The 15,809-nt window shown below is 34.8% G+C and overlaps 1 protein-coding gene across 1 annotated transcript; it reads right to left on the minus strand.

Annotated features, from left to right (window-relative positions):
• Positions 1-9,735: 9,735 nt before the first annotated feature.
• Positions 9,736-12,362, minus strand: LOC128559491 (alpha-2A adrenergic receptor-like). Its single transcript, XM_053551261.1, has 2 exons — positions 12,257-12,362; positions 9,736-11,816 (listed from the first exon to the last, which is right to left on the minus strand). The coding sequence occupies exon 2, from the start codon at positions 11,203-11,205 to the stop codon at positions 9,952-9,954; it is 1,254 nt and encodes a 417-aa protein (XP_053407236.1). The 5' UTR covers positions 11,206-11,816; positions 12,257-12,362; the 3' UTR covers positions 9,736-9,951.
• Positions 12,363-15,809: the final 3,447 nt, after the last annotated feature.

The following is a 15,809-nucleotide window of genomic DNA, read 5'->3' on the forward strand; positions in this document are numbered from 1 at the left end:
GTGGTACACACATCATTTGTTTAATCGCGTCAATCTCCAAACCCAAGTAAGTAATACTTTTCACTGGTCCCTCCTATTTCTCTCCGCTCAGTGGAATACAAGATGGCGCATACCTTCGCAAAATTTAACATAAAAAATCTGCAGTTATTGAACGAATTATGCTTCATAATAAAATCACCCAGAAGGTGATCATAACTTTCTGAATATGTTTCCTTCTTGACCAGCCACACAGTTAAACGTTGAAAAATTTTCGAAAGTGAAACAAGAACACGATGCTCCCATAGGTAAAGCATTTTTTTCTCTAATACCCTTCATCCGACTTTCTTCATAGCAAATCAAAATCGCCAGGCCAAATTGGGCACAATTAGCAAGTAAAATGCTGAGGAAATATCGGCTTTTGCCATAAATACACATTTTCCATTTATTTCAACCATGTTTACAGCATTGCCGAAGGAAGAATATGTCACGTGCTTGTGTTCTGAGTCGGTGTAATAATTCACACTGATACCAGACGGGAACGACAGATTTGTAATCAGCCAATATCTGAACCGGTTCGCTTTTGGGCGAGACCGACGGGATTTGTCATAAGATTGGGTATGGGAGGTAATATAATGGGCCCTATGATTCTACCAAGTTTGCGGTCTTCATGCAGCTTAACTGTCAATATAATGTGATCATGTTTAACTGAACTCAATTTGGGGGTGCGTACAGGACTCATAGGACCACTTTAATGCAATTTAAACGCGTTTTGAAACCCATTTAGAAGAAAACGAGAATCTAATTCCTTCGGATATTGCGCACGTTTGCACTTTAGGCTATTGACGTTGATAGGGATTCTGCCTAGGTCCCATAAATCGTCCAGGGCCTTGGTTTCCCAGCATTTGTGAAAAATGAACACCAGAAACAGGTGCCCTTAATGGACGATTAGTGTTTTCTGGGAAGCTAGCAGGGTTTTGGAACTTTTATAAGGTAAACTATTGAAGTGTTGACATGATATCATGGCGTGCATGCCCTGGCACCTTAAACAAGCATGACTGTACAGACACGTGGGTCTTGTACAAGTACCAGATTGATTGTATTGGAAGCACTTTTTTGTCGTATTAATAGTGTTCTTCCGACTACTATAATTTCATATATTTTACCCGGCTATAGACAAAATGCGGCGATGTTGTTGGGTTTTATTTTCAGCGTTAAAGCAGTGTTAAAACTGTTTATGTGACAACATTCAAGTTGGAAACCAACCATCAATCAATCAATCTATCAATTGATCGAACGGTCAATAAAATTTAGACAAGGAAATTATTTGATAAACTCCTAGTTCAGCAAGTATCACTAATATTAAACCTTACCTTTCATTCAAAAGTCTAACACAATCTGAGAATGAAAAACTGGACAGGGCTTTTATTCTTCTTCTGTAACATAGGCCGTTCATAGGTGCCTTTCCTTCCGATTTTTTTTTATCATGCAGTTTTCTACAAAAATTGACATCAGGTTTTTTATTCTCCTTTGTCCAAATACCGTGCTATTTTTCCCAAATTTACAGGCCTGGGCCTCTTCCCCTCTTGATAAGAAAATTCCCTGTTGTGATTTCGGCCGGGCAATGCCACGAGACCATCAGAAAATTCCAAATTACTTATTTTTAATTCCAGTATTTAATAATAGTTTCATAAATTCTAAAGTGAAATAGTGCTTTTTTTATACATTACATGTTATCTTAAACAGTTTTGTGGATTAAAAGCATTTTAATAACGGTAACAGATTTAACTTTTTAAATTTTTTAAAGATGGCGCGCCTACCTTCTTCGTTAGCTTCCAGACCGGAAAAGAATGAATATTAGACTGCGCAACGCTTTTCTAAGAAAAGAAGTTCTCAGTGTATCCCTCCGCTACATAATAGCATATAAGCACACGTACTTTGCGATGAGTAATAGGGTTAATAGTAGAAGTTATTAACCCAAAATTATTAAAATGCCTTAATGGTTGACAATGTTTTGGACCAGAAAATCCCCTATTGACGTTTGCCCTCTAAGCGGTACCTAGACCTTTGAGATAGGGATCTGGGAACATTAGTGTCAAGTATTATTAAAGTTCTTATATGAATTGTTGAATAACAGACCAGACAGGAAAAGGCCCTGTTGACATTAGACCTCCAAGTACGACAATGACCTCTTATCTAGGGTCCTGGTATTGCGCACTACATGTCGTCCTATCTAGGAAAAGGTTTGCGCTAACTTTTGTTTAAATCCTGTATTGGATTACTAAGTTATGGACCGGGCAGGACGAAATCCATATTACTCTTTGACCACCAAGTGTGACATTGACCTTCGAGTTAGTGGCCTAGGCGTTGCACGTGACATGTTACCTTATTAAGGGGAACATGGTGCCAAGTAATATTAAACTCCTTTCATGGATTGTTGAACGGCAGACCAGACAGGAAAATATTTTTTTATCTTAGACTGCAAGTGTGACCTTGACCTTTTATATGATTTAATTTTATGCGTTACTTCACAAAAAGATGACATTAGTGCAAACCTTGATGTAATATGAACTTTATATATAGTGGTCAACCAAATGAATGTTGAATTGTGAATGTACATGGTACAAAACATGTCCTAAGTACTTATTATGTTGAAAAAAGTCAGTGTGTCATACTCCTTTGATATTAAAAACAGAAAACGTTTTTGCCTGGAAGTTCGTGAAACGACTATTCTTACTTTCAAAGGAAGGAGGTGGCAAATGGTGTACAGGTAAAGCTTTACTACGCTCTTTAAATGTATTTTACCCTGCGATAACTTGTAAATGGTAAATCTTTTTCCAAAATTCAAGGCATAGATCTTAAAATTGACATTCGATTTGTAGTATGGTATACATATATAGTACAAAGTGCATATGTTGTTCAGCTTTTATGTAAAACAGCTTCCTTCTATGCTATGGTGATGTTCAAAGTTCTTGTTAAAAATTTCCTCTGTACGTTAAAACACAGTAACGCTAGAGTGTCATGTCGACCTGATATTCAGCACCGTACCAGCGATACTAATTAGTTCTTTTATACTTCATGGAACGCAGTGGACGACTGGCTATGGTCGGTGACTTCGAATCGATTACCTGTATCTGATATGGAATCGAAACCTCGCTTTGGTTGTAGAAATCTTCATATTAATCAAAGTACTGAAAGTACAGAAAGGCTGGCTACCACAAAACACTGAATGAAAACTGTGCGGGAAAGGTGTTTGCCAAATCTTAGATATTATAGGTTTTCCATATCAAACTAAGGTGAGCATAGGGTATTGTTGTGATGAGCCATCTTTATTAATTTGTGCATTTAAGTTAAAGTTCAATCGAGAAACCTAGTTTATCGGACGTAAACATGGGTTCAAGAGGGTAAACTATAGTTTACGCCCGTTATCCTGTGTTTTCGCGCGAAACTTTATGTAAGCATTTGATAATCATAGTTTTTCGACCAAGAATATAATTATTGGATAATTTGATTGCCGAGAACCATTGTTTACGGACGTGAACCTATGTTTACGACCATAAACTTGGGCTTACGAGCGTGAACCATAGTTTTCGAACGTTAACCGAGGCTTACGTTCGAAAAACTTGGTTTCTCAAACAAAACTGTCATTTTTGGTCATAATCCTATGTTCACGAGCGTGAACCTATGTTACCGTCGTAAACCCATGTTCACGGTCATTAATCTAAGTTCTCGATCGTTAACAAATGTTCACGTCCGTAAACTATGGTTTACACTCGTGAACCCTGGTTTACTCTCGTCAACATAAGTTCACGCTCGTGAACTAAGAATAACGGCCGAAATTCAAAGTTCAATGGAAAAACCTTGTTGAAACCTGGGTTCACGAGCGTGTTTTCACTCATAAATGTGGGTAAGTATTAGAAAAACATGGTTCTACGTTCGAAATCCTAGTTTATCTATTGTTAATCCTAGTTGGTTTTTTTTGCCGTAAACCTTTGTTCACGTTATTATTGGACAATTTGCGTGCCATAACCGTTTATATTTGTTTCTTAAGAAGCGATGGTAAACATTGAGGGACATATATCAGATAAAATATAAAGGTAACAAACACAACATCCCCCCCCACCTCCCCCCACCCCCCACCCCCGCACACACACACATGCACACACACATCATGTATAAATGTATAAACACTGATCAGATGGGCGATTTTCTTGTCAGTATGAGTGAAATTTTGGGCTCGAACTCCGCTATAAACCGGACTGTTAATGATTATTGTCTAGTCATGTTCCTTCCCTAATACGATGGTTAGGAAAATTGACGTATCCGTAATAATGCACTCCTTTTTTTGAAGAGTATTCAGTTCCTACCATGAGATTACTTTAACTAATTTTTCTGGAGGGCGTAGGTTCAAGCCTCATTAGGACAAAACTTTGTTCATTATACTTATTTTTTCAAGTAAGATAATTTTTTCTTTCTTTTTTTCCCCCAAGACTTATTACCAATGATCTGTTGTACAAAAGCGGAAATGTTATATTTGATTAATAAAGCCATTTGTTGCTGTTTTAAATGAATTTAACCTGAAGGGTGAATGTTAAGACATTATGACATCTTTGAAAATACTTGTAGGTAGGTAGGTTTTACTTCTGTCCTATGGTTGTTTATGAATGCAGAGAGCAAGGCCATAATTTTTAACAGTTGGAGCTTAATATCTGTCCGATTAAATCCTTTTTACTCGAGGCTCCCCAGAAAAATTGTTATCGAACTTTTATTTTGTGTTTTATAATTGTTACGCAGTACTTTGAGGTTTCATTTAGAAAAAATGTTTGGTAAAATGAATTCTCTGCGATCGTTTTGCGCAATGGCTATCACTTTGAAATTTGTCTCTGTTTCAGCTGGATGAAAAAAAGACAAAATTTATACAAAATTAACAAATAAAAAACAATTAAAAAAAACAAACAAACAAACAACAACGACATGGTAAAAGTCGTTTAAAGATGAACGACAGTGCGAAAATATGTTAACTTCAGGACTGTATCAAGTTTGTGCAACTGTTAAACATTACCAATACGATACGGGTCCACTATCTTAATATAACCTGAAAACAGTTGAAAACGTGTGTTTAAACAAAACTCGCTTACATCTACGCCCCCACTCTTTAAGCAAATTGGTGACAAAGCATTTTTTACACTATATCTTTCAGTATTCGCCAGAATGTTTAAAACGAATTCAGTATAAAAATAGCCTTTAAAAAAAGGTATAATGTGGTCATTTGTTTCTTCTCACGTACAGTGGCAATTTCCGCAGCGATTACGTCCCGTAGTACCTATAGCAAATGATCGATCTGAAAGAATAGATTCTTAAAACTGAAATCCTAAATATAAGACCTGGCATAACTCATATCACTAATAGTTCATTTTTATTGATATTTCATAATACTTATTTTCCACGTTATGTCAGGTCGTCGAATAATGCGCAGTATAACTCATATTAATTAGCTACATATAAACCGGGGTCTTAATCTATAACGAAGTGGTCAACGTAGAGTTACGAAAAAGTTCCATTCATATGGACATTTCATTCATACAGGCGAAATAATTTACCATCATTATGTGATATTTTCTAATGTTATCTTTCAAGTATTTACCGTTAGAAAAATAAAACATTATTACAACATGTTTGAGCAAATAGATCTATTGAATCAGGTAAGTTTAACAATCTTTATACAATTCTATGGCAAAACTGATAAACGTGGCGGACTATTTGAATTGCGCATGAAATTATATTTTGTGTTGTCAGTCTCAGCACCTGTTAAACTTTGTGGAAACTCGATATATGGTTATAATAATCTGGCGAATATCGCCAGCCTAAAAAACCATACAGCCAGCTAGCGAAAAGTCCGTGGATTTTCTACGGTGCCTAACTTTGCCTGAAATAATGCTCATAGGTGCTTCCTCCACCACCAGAAGCTGGAAATGTTACTATATGACCTAAATTATGTCGATGTGACTCTAAATCATGCAAAATCAATTTGCGCAGAACAAAACATATTCATTCATTACCATAAGTCAGATATTAACTTAATATGCACTTAAATATAATGACAAATGTACAACAAAAGTGTATAATAAAAACCGTTTTCATGAAAGTTTTTTATGCATTTTAACAGCCTACATTAGGATGATTCCGACTTGGAAGAAAAGAATATGTGACACGATGTTCTGTTATTTACACATCGTCCTCGCACATAAAACAATTAGAAATTTGTTCTATTGAGAATCTTGTTCGTATCATTTTTTTCATTTTGTCGAACCTAATTCTGAATAAATAAATATAAGCTGTTTTAATTGTCGTTAACAAACGTTGCAAATACTGTCTTTTGGGTTCATATATCTGTGATAAGGCAGTATACTCTTGTAAATAATCGGGGTTGCATCAAAATTAAAACTTTTGATCAGCTGAGTTGTCATAATGAGTTTTAGTGAACGTACGCATTTTAGCAATTGGAGTTATTTTGGCACGGGATTTTAACTACTAACAGATGTATTTAACTATAATACGAACAAGTCTTTAAATTTGATAGTGCTGAAATGAAGATGTCATGCTTTTGATAGATGATAAGGTTATGAAACAAAATTGGACCAAAACGTACACCGCTGTAATGACATGTTTAAATTTCTCAAATTTTAAACAAGTACAGAGTGTTAAATATGAGCCATCATGGTCAAGTTATCATTTCTTTAAGAATGCGAAATGATACTAAAAGAATGCATTTGTTTCCGATTACTGAAATGTATTTTATCTTGTGACAATTTGTGCAGTACGACAATGTGCATTGATAATATTATTATAATAAACTATGCATTCTTGAAAACACAATTAGCTTTCGTGCACAATAATAGTACACATGTTGAAATGACTTGCACTTGGAATAAATATAGGTCATTATTTCACGTTGTACACGCTTTATTCTTGGAAAGAAAACAATAGAAAGTCATGTTATAATTATGCGGAAACTAATTATAACACACATCCACTTAAATCTGGATGTATAGATATAAATAGATCAAATGTATTTCATTCTTAATAATATTATAATCTTGCAAATGCTTCCTCTTTGCTATGTGTATGTTTGTTATTAGGCAAAATAAATAATAATAAACAGTTGATGATATATTAAAGTTTTAAAAATAATATTTTTGTCAGTTGTTTTCACGGCCAAAGTCATTTTGAGCTCGACTATTCATAGAATAGTAGAGCTATTGGACTCGCCCATGCGTCGGCGTCTGCGTCGGCGTCCGCGTCCGCGTCCCGATTTGGTTAAGTTTTTGTATGTAAGCTGGTATCTCAGCAACCACTTGTGGGAATGGATTGAAACTTCACACACTTATTCACTGTGATATACTGACTTACATTGCACAGGTTGCATAACTCTATTTTGCTTTTTTACAAAATTATGCCCCTTTTTTGACTTAGAAATTTTTGGTTAAGGTTTTGTATGTAAGCTGGTATCTCAGTACTCACTAATGGGAATGGATTGAAACTTCACACACTTGTTACCTGTCATGATCTGACATGCACAAAGTAGGTCCCATAACTCTATTTTGCTTTTTTACAAAATTATGCCCCTTTTTCAACATAGAAATTTTTGGTCAAGTTTTTGTATGTAAGCTGGTATCTCAGTATCCACTAATGGGAAAGGATTGAAACTTCACAAACTTGTTCACTGTCATGATATGACATGCAGTGCAAAGGGTCAATAACTCAACTTCGCATTTTACAAAGTTATGCCCCTTTTTCAACTTAGGAGATTTTGGTTAAATTCTTATACGAAAGCTGGTATCTCAGTACCCACTTATGGGAATGGATTGAAACTTCACACACTTGTCCACTGTCATGAGCTGATAAGCACTATGCAGGTTCCATAACCCTATTTTGTTTTTTTTACTAAATTATGCCCCTTTTTCAACTTTCTTATTCATTCAATCGACAAGGCTGTTGAATAGTCGAGCATTGCTGTCCTCCGACAGCTCTTGTTTAACTGGAGCGCGCTTAGCAATGGAACGGAGACAACTGATGAAATTTAGGCAAAGGATATAAACTGCAGTTGTCATGAGCATGCAGCTATTCTCTGGGACTGATTTTGCTTTGTAAAGATATGATAAATGTCACATATTCTAATACTAATCATTTCATCAGCGATTCCAACATGAATAGCATCAGTCCGTCCGGTTAATACTTTGTACGTCATTGATGTATTTTTATGAAGTGTCGATTTTAAATTACATTGCATACTTATCGTCATCAGATGAGAACATTCCTTCCTCTAACATTTCCTATCGTCATTCTTAACTTTTTACCAATTCAAACTTGCTTACTGAAGGCCGGTGGTTGTACTTAGGTACCTGTCCGTGATGAAATAATGCACAGACGGACACCTCGAGTCGTCCTCTACAATCAAAGCTCGAAAGTCGCCATCTGGCCTTAATTGTGTCGGGGCAACATACTTTCCTATCTAAATATTACCATTATTTTCTTTTTTCTTTTTGAAAAAAAAACAACTCATTGTCAACGTGTTAACAGTTTATACTGTCAGAGATTGCTTCGTAACGATGCATATGCCATTACATGTAGTTGATGTTTTCTGAAACATTTCTTAGATAATTTGTGAAATGCTGGCGTTAACCACTTTTTCATTTTTTTTCAAATGAAATAAAACAAATATTACATTGTTTTATTTTGAAACGAACATTGTCAACATTCGGAGTGATTCTGTCTCCACCTAGATTGACAGTAATTTCATGTGAACAACATGTACTGTCTCAGTAAAGCAATGCGATATTCTTATGAGACGAACCATGAGAAAACCAACATAGTGCGTTCGCGACCAGCCGATGATGGATCCAGACCAGTCTGTTCAGCCGCGCAGTCTGGTCAGGATCCATGCTGTTTGCTAACGATTTCTCTAATTGCAATAGGCTTTGAAAGCGAACAGCATGGATCCTGACCAGACTGAGCAGATGAACAAACGCACTATGTTGGTTTTCTCATGGTGCTGCTCATATAATATGTATATTCAAACAACACAATTACGATAAATGCATTACTAATAAAATTGATATTTCACATAAAGGACCTAATACATTTTCGCCCAATTGCCTTCTGTCTAAGGCTTTTAATACATTAACGTATTTTCCCTCGATAATAGAAAAAATATTAATAGATAAAGTGGTAAATACCTAAGTAGGGTTATGTAGTGGTGCTGAGCATATTATTTTAATCCACTGACATAACATTCAAGTATTTATTAACATTATGCGCCGGCTTTGGTAAATCTGACAAACACCTTACTTGACCTATTTTATTTGTCATTTTCAGGATGTTTAAAAGAACATTTAACGTACGGGTTTATATACTTAAAAAAAAAAACGTTAAAAGCATACAAGAAAATAGAACAATTTTAACATATTAAACGAGAACTGACATCCATAGTTCAGTTCGCTGCATCAGATGTTCCACACTCTTAGGAGTTTTTTCTATGAAGCTTTCCATCACCGAGTTCGAATATTTGCCAGTTTTTCCTATGTATCGACCCATGCAATTTATATAGCTGTCTAGGGTCTTCCGCCATCATTAAAGCTTCAAAGTTGACATATGCCGTACGGTGTATAAACAATTAAACAAGGTAAATCATACACAATACTGCTTGTAACACCTTTTCTTCCATGGAAAACAGTACATATGTATCATACAAAACTGAAATAGCGTAAACATTTCTTTATTTTGATATAGCACAGAATATCGTAAAACTGAAATATCATAAACCATTTTCTTTATTTTGATATAACACATAATACCGTTTTACAATAATGGAATAACGGAAACGAATGTTGCTCTTTGGGCGACAAAACTGGCGGAACTTTATAATTCAAACGTGCTGATGTAAGGTACTGTCAGCTTAATCTCTCACAAATGGTATTAATGACATATACAAACGTTACGAATTCTGTCTATCAATGTTGGTAATAATATCCTACAGGAATCTCGGAATTTCTTTACGAATACTGCGTATACTATAGGATTTATCATGTGGTTGAAGAAATAAAATCTGAAGAAAAATGAAAACCATGAGAATTCACTGGGACTCATGTAAACGATGTCCGACACTTTAAGCGCGAGGACCAGATGTGTCATGTACGTTATTATAAATACAATAGTTAGTACGAACCAAACTAATGTCTTTGTGGGAAATCTTTGGGTTCGTAACATTTGAGCTTGACTGCGCATGCTCCTTAAGCTCAGTTGTTTGGAAACTTTCTTCTTCTTGGCGTCCTTTAGATTCAACGAGCCGTTTTCAAGGGAAATTGAGCGCTTTTGGAATGCAACTTTTTCGTCTTGTTCTTCGTCGTTTTCTTCAAGTGACTGGGTGCCGTTGATTTTTGGATTTATAGCATTTGGATCATATATGTCAGAACTATACGTCACTTCGTACGTCGAATTTTTCCGTAATTGGGCAATTGCTCTAATTTGTTTTGTTGCCTCTTTCATTACAAATGCATACAATATTACATAAGTGCATGAAATACCTATTAGCAAAATTATGAACACAATTTTATATAGTTTCCTCCATATTGAATCTCTGTATTTATCCTCAGTTTCGCATAAATTTATTTCCGTTTCACCTCCGTAGATATTGGTCATAGTCGCACGTTTTATTCCACACATCATTGTTCCGGGAATGGCCAAAAAAAGTGGAAAAATAAACGCCACTAGAAATAGTAATCGGATAGCTAGTTTCGGATTTAATTGTTTCTTGAATGGCTGAACCACTTTTCGATACCTGTCCACTGAAATTACTAACAAAGCAAGACATGATGCAGTTGAAACAAAAACATTAAAGAAACATTTCACTTTACAGGAAACTTCATCCCCAAATGCAAAATACTTTCCTTGTTTTACCATTTCCGCCGGTATTAGGGTACAGCACGTGATTATATCAATCACCCCTAACGTTAGTACAAACACCTTAAAGTTATTTCGCTTGTAGTCTCGACTGAGCGTAAACACCAAAAGGATGATAAGATTACCAAAAATTCCAAAAAGCGTAAAGAAACCGAATGTAACGGTAAGAGGCAATAATGCCTCAGCATACCGGTCGTTCAGCTGCTCTAGTGTCTCTGTCCGATTGTTAATTATCGTATCAGCGTTACTACTATTCGAAGTATCATTCATCTTGGGCAATGTTTCATCTATACGTCAAGTTCATAAAAAAATATTTATTTTCGATATTGCCTTTAAGTCTTATATATCACCCTTGCTGTACTGCATCCTTTAGTGATGCTTTGTACAAATTACACAGTTTCTTATAAATCCATTTATATAATAAGACTATCGATTAGGACTTATGACTATGGTGAATCTGCTAATTGCCAGACAATCAGTATTACGATTGTTGTTCCGTTCCTTTTTATCTTGTCTAAATCTAGTCGCTGCTCTTCATTTAAAAACCTGATTAATGCGGTTAATTTTATATATTGCAGTCTCGTTGCACTGCTACCACTTATATTTTAATAACTATATCCTTTTCTAAACTTCTTCTTGAAACAATTGATAAGTCTGTAGTATGAACATCCGTTGTGATTCTCTGCAGCCGTAAATAGATAAGGATGTGAAACCAAATGTAGACTTTGTTACCTCAAACTTTTAACAGAAGCCACTCGATCCGCACTTAACGTTGTCAGCCTACTGTGCGTCGTGTTGTTATTTCTAATCGAAAGAAACTGCTGATGTACAAATATTATTGAGTTATTTGCCACTTCCTTAAGTCCACACTCCCCCATTATCTAAAAGATAAATGAAATGTTATATCTACCGCGTTAACAATCTTTAGATGTAGAAATTGCTTCACCTAAACCTACAGTGAAATGTTGCCACTATAAAAAATCTGAAAAAAAAGATTAGTAGTGAAATGTCTATAAAGGACGGAAAGCAACTAACAGAGAACATAATTTCAGAAACAGCTTTGTATCAATGAAAGCGAAAATGGCGTCTACATGAACGTCGAATCTAATTTGCTTCAGAGACAAATAGCACAACGCAAAAAAGCAACACTTAACGTACTTTTAAAAAATGAACAAACTTTAAAAGCATACAAAACATAAATATGTTTGATTTTTCATTACATTTCCGTATATCATCGTTTTAAACTACAATAGGAAGAATACAAAATAAACGTTAAACTTCACTTAAATTTCAATTCGTTACAAAAAATAAATACCCTTACCTCTTAAATCGTGAATTTCAAAATCATTTTGGTCATCATCAAACCAGTCCTGAAAAAAATAAACACAGCATTCATCCGACAAAATGTCAATTGAAATGAACTTCCGTAACTAAAAAAGGACACTTCAGTGTGAAGATGCCCTATAATGTACACTGGCGTGTGGACGATACTGATAACATATTGAAAGAAAAAGATCGCAATCATGTTAGATTTTTTTTACTTTTCTCCCCGGTGTAATTGTAAGGTTATACAAATATTTAGATGTTTGCTTTTAATAACGTTCTGACACTTACATTGATATCTGTGATCTAAATGAAGACGATCGTCTACTTGATAGTTTTAATGTTTTTGTGTGAGACACCTTTCAAAAATAAATGATTAATTTTAGGTTATGATAAAACAGAGTTTCACACAAATGTACATCAACGTAATTAGATAACTGTTATTTTTACATGGTCTTAGTTTGTGCTATGTGACCGATCTAAATTCAATTAATGTTTACTTGGCTGAGAAAAATTAAGTTTTGATGTCATTAATGTAATGAAACACTTATTTTATGGCTTGTCAGTCAACAGTCAAAACTATTGACCCTCCCCTCGTGACAGAGCTCGGGCAATAGTTTTGACTATTTACCGGCAAGTCATTCAGTAAGTGTGTAATATATATATTTGTCGCAATGACAAAGTATAATGTTTCTACAATTATCTTGGACAGAAGAGCGCCTCTAGTGAATAACTTCCTATTAAATCTTGCCTGATAGTTTTCAGATACTAAAAATTAATTAGCAGTTGTACGGGAAATATAAAAATACATGGCCTCATTATAAAACAAAACAAACCGCTGATTAAAATAGTGCACAAAAACGCCTTATATTAACTTAATAAAATGATGTTCTTACCGAGGGTAACAGAAAGGCTAGTCCCTCTACTTGAACAAAGGAATTCAAATACGTGTCATTTACGAGTGATTAAATAGTTGTCAAAGTAGTGATAAATGATCTATTAATTGAACATCCCACGAAAACTTAATCCGGATATCAACCCTTGATTGTGTGAGAGCTCCTCAATACGTTGTGTAGTAGCTTTTGTTTATACATAGATAAAGGCCAGGTCATAAAAATCTAAAAAATATTTGTTTCTAATGTATGACGAATAGTTAAACCTTAATTATATTATGCTTACAAATATATATTTGTCAGGAAAAAAAACTGAGAGCGTGTTACTTTGAATAACAAATTTGTGTAAATGAACACAGCTTAAAATTAAATTACTGCAAACTAGAGCCGCTTTTGAGAAAAGCGCATGTCTCCCACAACTGCTTAATTATCTAAATAGTAATTCAGTCTTTATATACTGTTTACTCACTACAAATATACCTTTGAAGAGTGAAAAAGCTGATTTTGGGTAATTCAAGGGCCATAATTCTGAAGTGCCTGCGGCGATTTGGCAAGTTAATGAAATTTACCGAGGAGTTATGGTTATGGCCTTGTGCGGATTTGTGACAGACAGACACACAGACTGACACACACACACACAGACTGGAAGAAATCAATATGTCTCCAACACCACTTTGTGGTAGGAGACACAATAATTAGCTTATATGACATCATAATTTTATTACTAGAGTGTTCATGTTTTTATACTGAGAATTATTTGGAGATGTCCCATTGATTATCGCGAACACTTTAGAGATATTCAAAGGCGGTATTGTTTTTAAAAGTACACTAGACCCAAAACATGAACAGATACTACATATAGTTTATGTTAACATAAACAACAAGTTTACGTGTATTGGGTTAAAAACAGTACACGCTGTCTACATTTACAGCTGAAAACAGTAAAAATGCGTACAACCACTTAAACTCACCCGCTTAGCTCAGTAGGGAGAGCGTTGGTCTACGGATCGCGAGTTCGATCCCCGGGCGGGGCATATGTTCTCCGTGACGATTTGATAAAAGACATTGTGTCTGAAATCATTCGTCCTCCACCTCTGATCATTCATGTGGGGAAGTTGGCAGTTACTTGCGGAGAACAGGTTTGTACTGGTACAGAATCTAGGAACACTGGTTAGGCTAACTGCCCGCCGTTACATTACTGACTACTGTTGAAAAAAAACGGCGTTAAACCCAAAACAAACAAACAAACAATAAACCCGGGAGCCCGCCCGTATAGCTTAATAGGGAGAGCGCAGATCTACGGATCTCGGGGTCGTGAGTTCGAGCCCTGGGCGAGGCGTATGTTCTCCGTGACGATTTAATAAAAGATATTGTGTCTCAAATCATTCGTCCTCCACCGCTGATTCTTGTGGGGAAGTTGGCAGTTACTTGCGGAGAACAGGTACAGAACTGGTTAGGTTAGGTTAGGTTAATTGCCCGCCTTTAGATAACTGAAATACTTTTGAAAAAAAAACGGCGTTAAACCAAAACCAAATAAACCCGGAAGTATTTAAACAATCGATGGTTAAACATGAATGTATCTCTTTATTATACACAATTAATGCATATGTTAGTAAAGTTGAATATATTTAATGAAAATTTTCTACATCTTAAGTAAATATGAGATATTTTAGTGAAAGTTAGCCCTTGAATATCTTTAATGAAGACACGCAAATATATGATTACTGAAATATATAAAAAATATCACAAAATATAATCTATAAAATGTAAACTGATATCAATTTAAAACTCAAATACATTTTACATTTAACGAAGTTTCTAACCAACGTTCGGGTCAATTTATTGTCTACAATGTTGAATTTTTTCTAGACTTTAGATTTTAATGAAAACTTATCGCAGCCGTAAATAAACATATGGTCTATAATATTGTGAAATAAAATGTAAAGGCCCGTTCTTGTTTTCAAAACATTCGCTAATGATGGAATTTTCTATGTTTTAGTATAATATTCAAACTTCAAAACGATAGAAAAATTGCCGTTGTTGTAAAAAAGTACTCGCCTCTATATTGCCATCAGTTCATGAAATGATTTTATTCTACCTTTTCCGGAAAAATGACGTTACGCCATCGTTTACGGTTTATCAAACGTGACTCAAACTTTTTTATTTAAGAGTAATATTTTTTATTCAGTGTAACATTTGTTTTCATAAAAGGAAAGTGTTGAGCATGTGCCTGTGTATTCGTTAACTTTTATAAAGACCAATAAACAAAACTTTACCTTTAATATATTTCCAGCAAAAAATTCAATAACATCTTTTCTCACGGTAGTATTTAGAATTTAACAAAAACAATCTTATCATTTTCAACATAGAGTTAACAAATCACCAATGTATACACAAAACAACCTTAAGCTAAGGATATTGCATTTATTATGATAATAAATTCAAACCGTTTCACGGAGTGACAATTTTATTTTGGTTAAAAATATCAAATATACTGTATTTTAATTTACTATCGATTTAAACAATCAAATTTGATACTGGAATTTATAAGCATACAAAAGTAGGTTTTATAAATTAGATACTTTAATATTTAAAGAGGGTCGTTGGATATAATTCCAGTGTGTTTTTGTTTTAAAAGCTCACGCGTTTTTTTTAGAA

Source organism: Mercenaria mercenaria, chromosome 9 (genome assembly GCF_021730395.1).
Source record: "Mercenaria mercenaria strain notata chromosome 9, MADL_Memer_1, whole genome shotgun sequence".
In the NCBI taxonomy this organism is placed as follows: domain Eukaryota; kingdom Metazoa; phylum Mollusca; class Bivalvia; order Venerida; family Veneridae; genus Mercenaria; species Mercenaria mercenaria.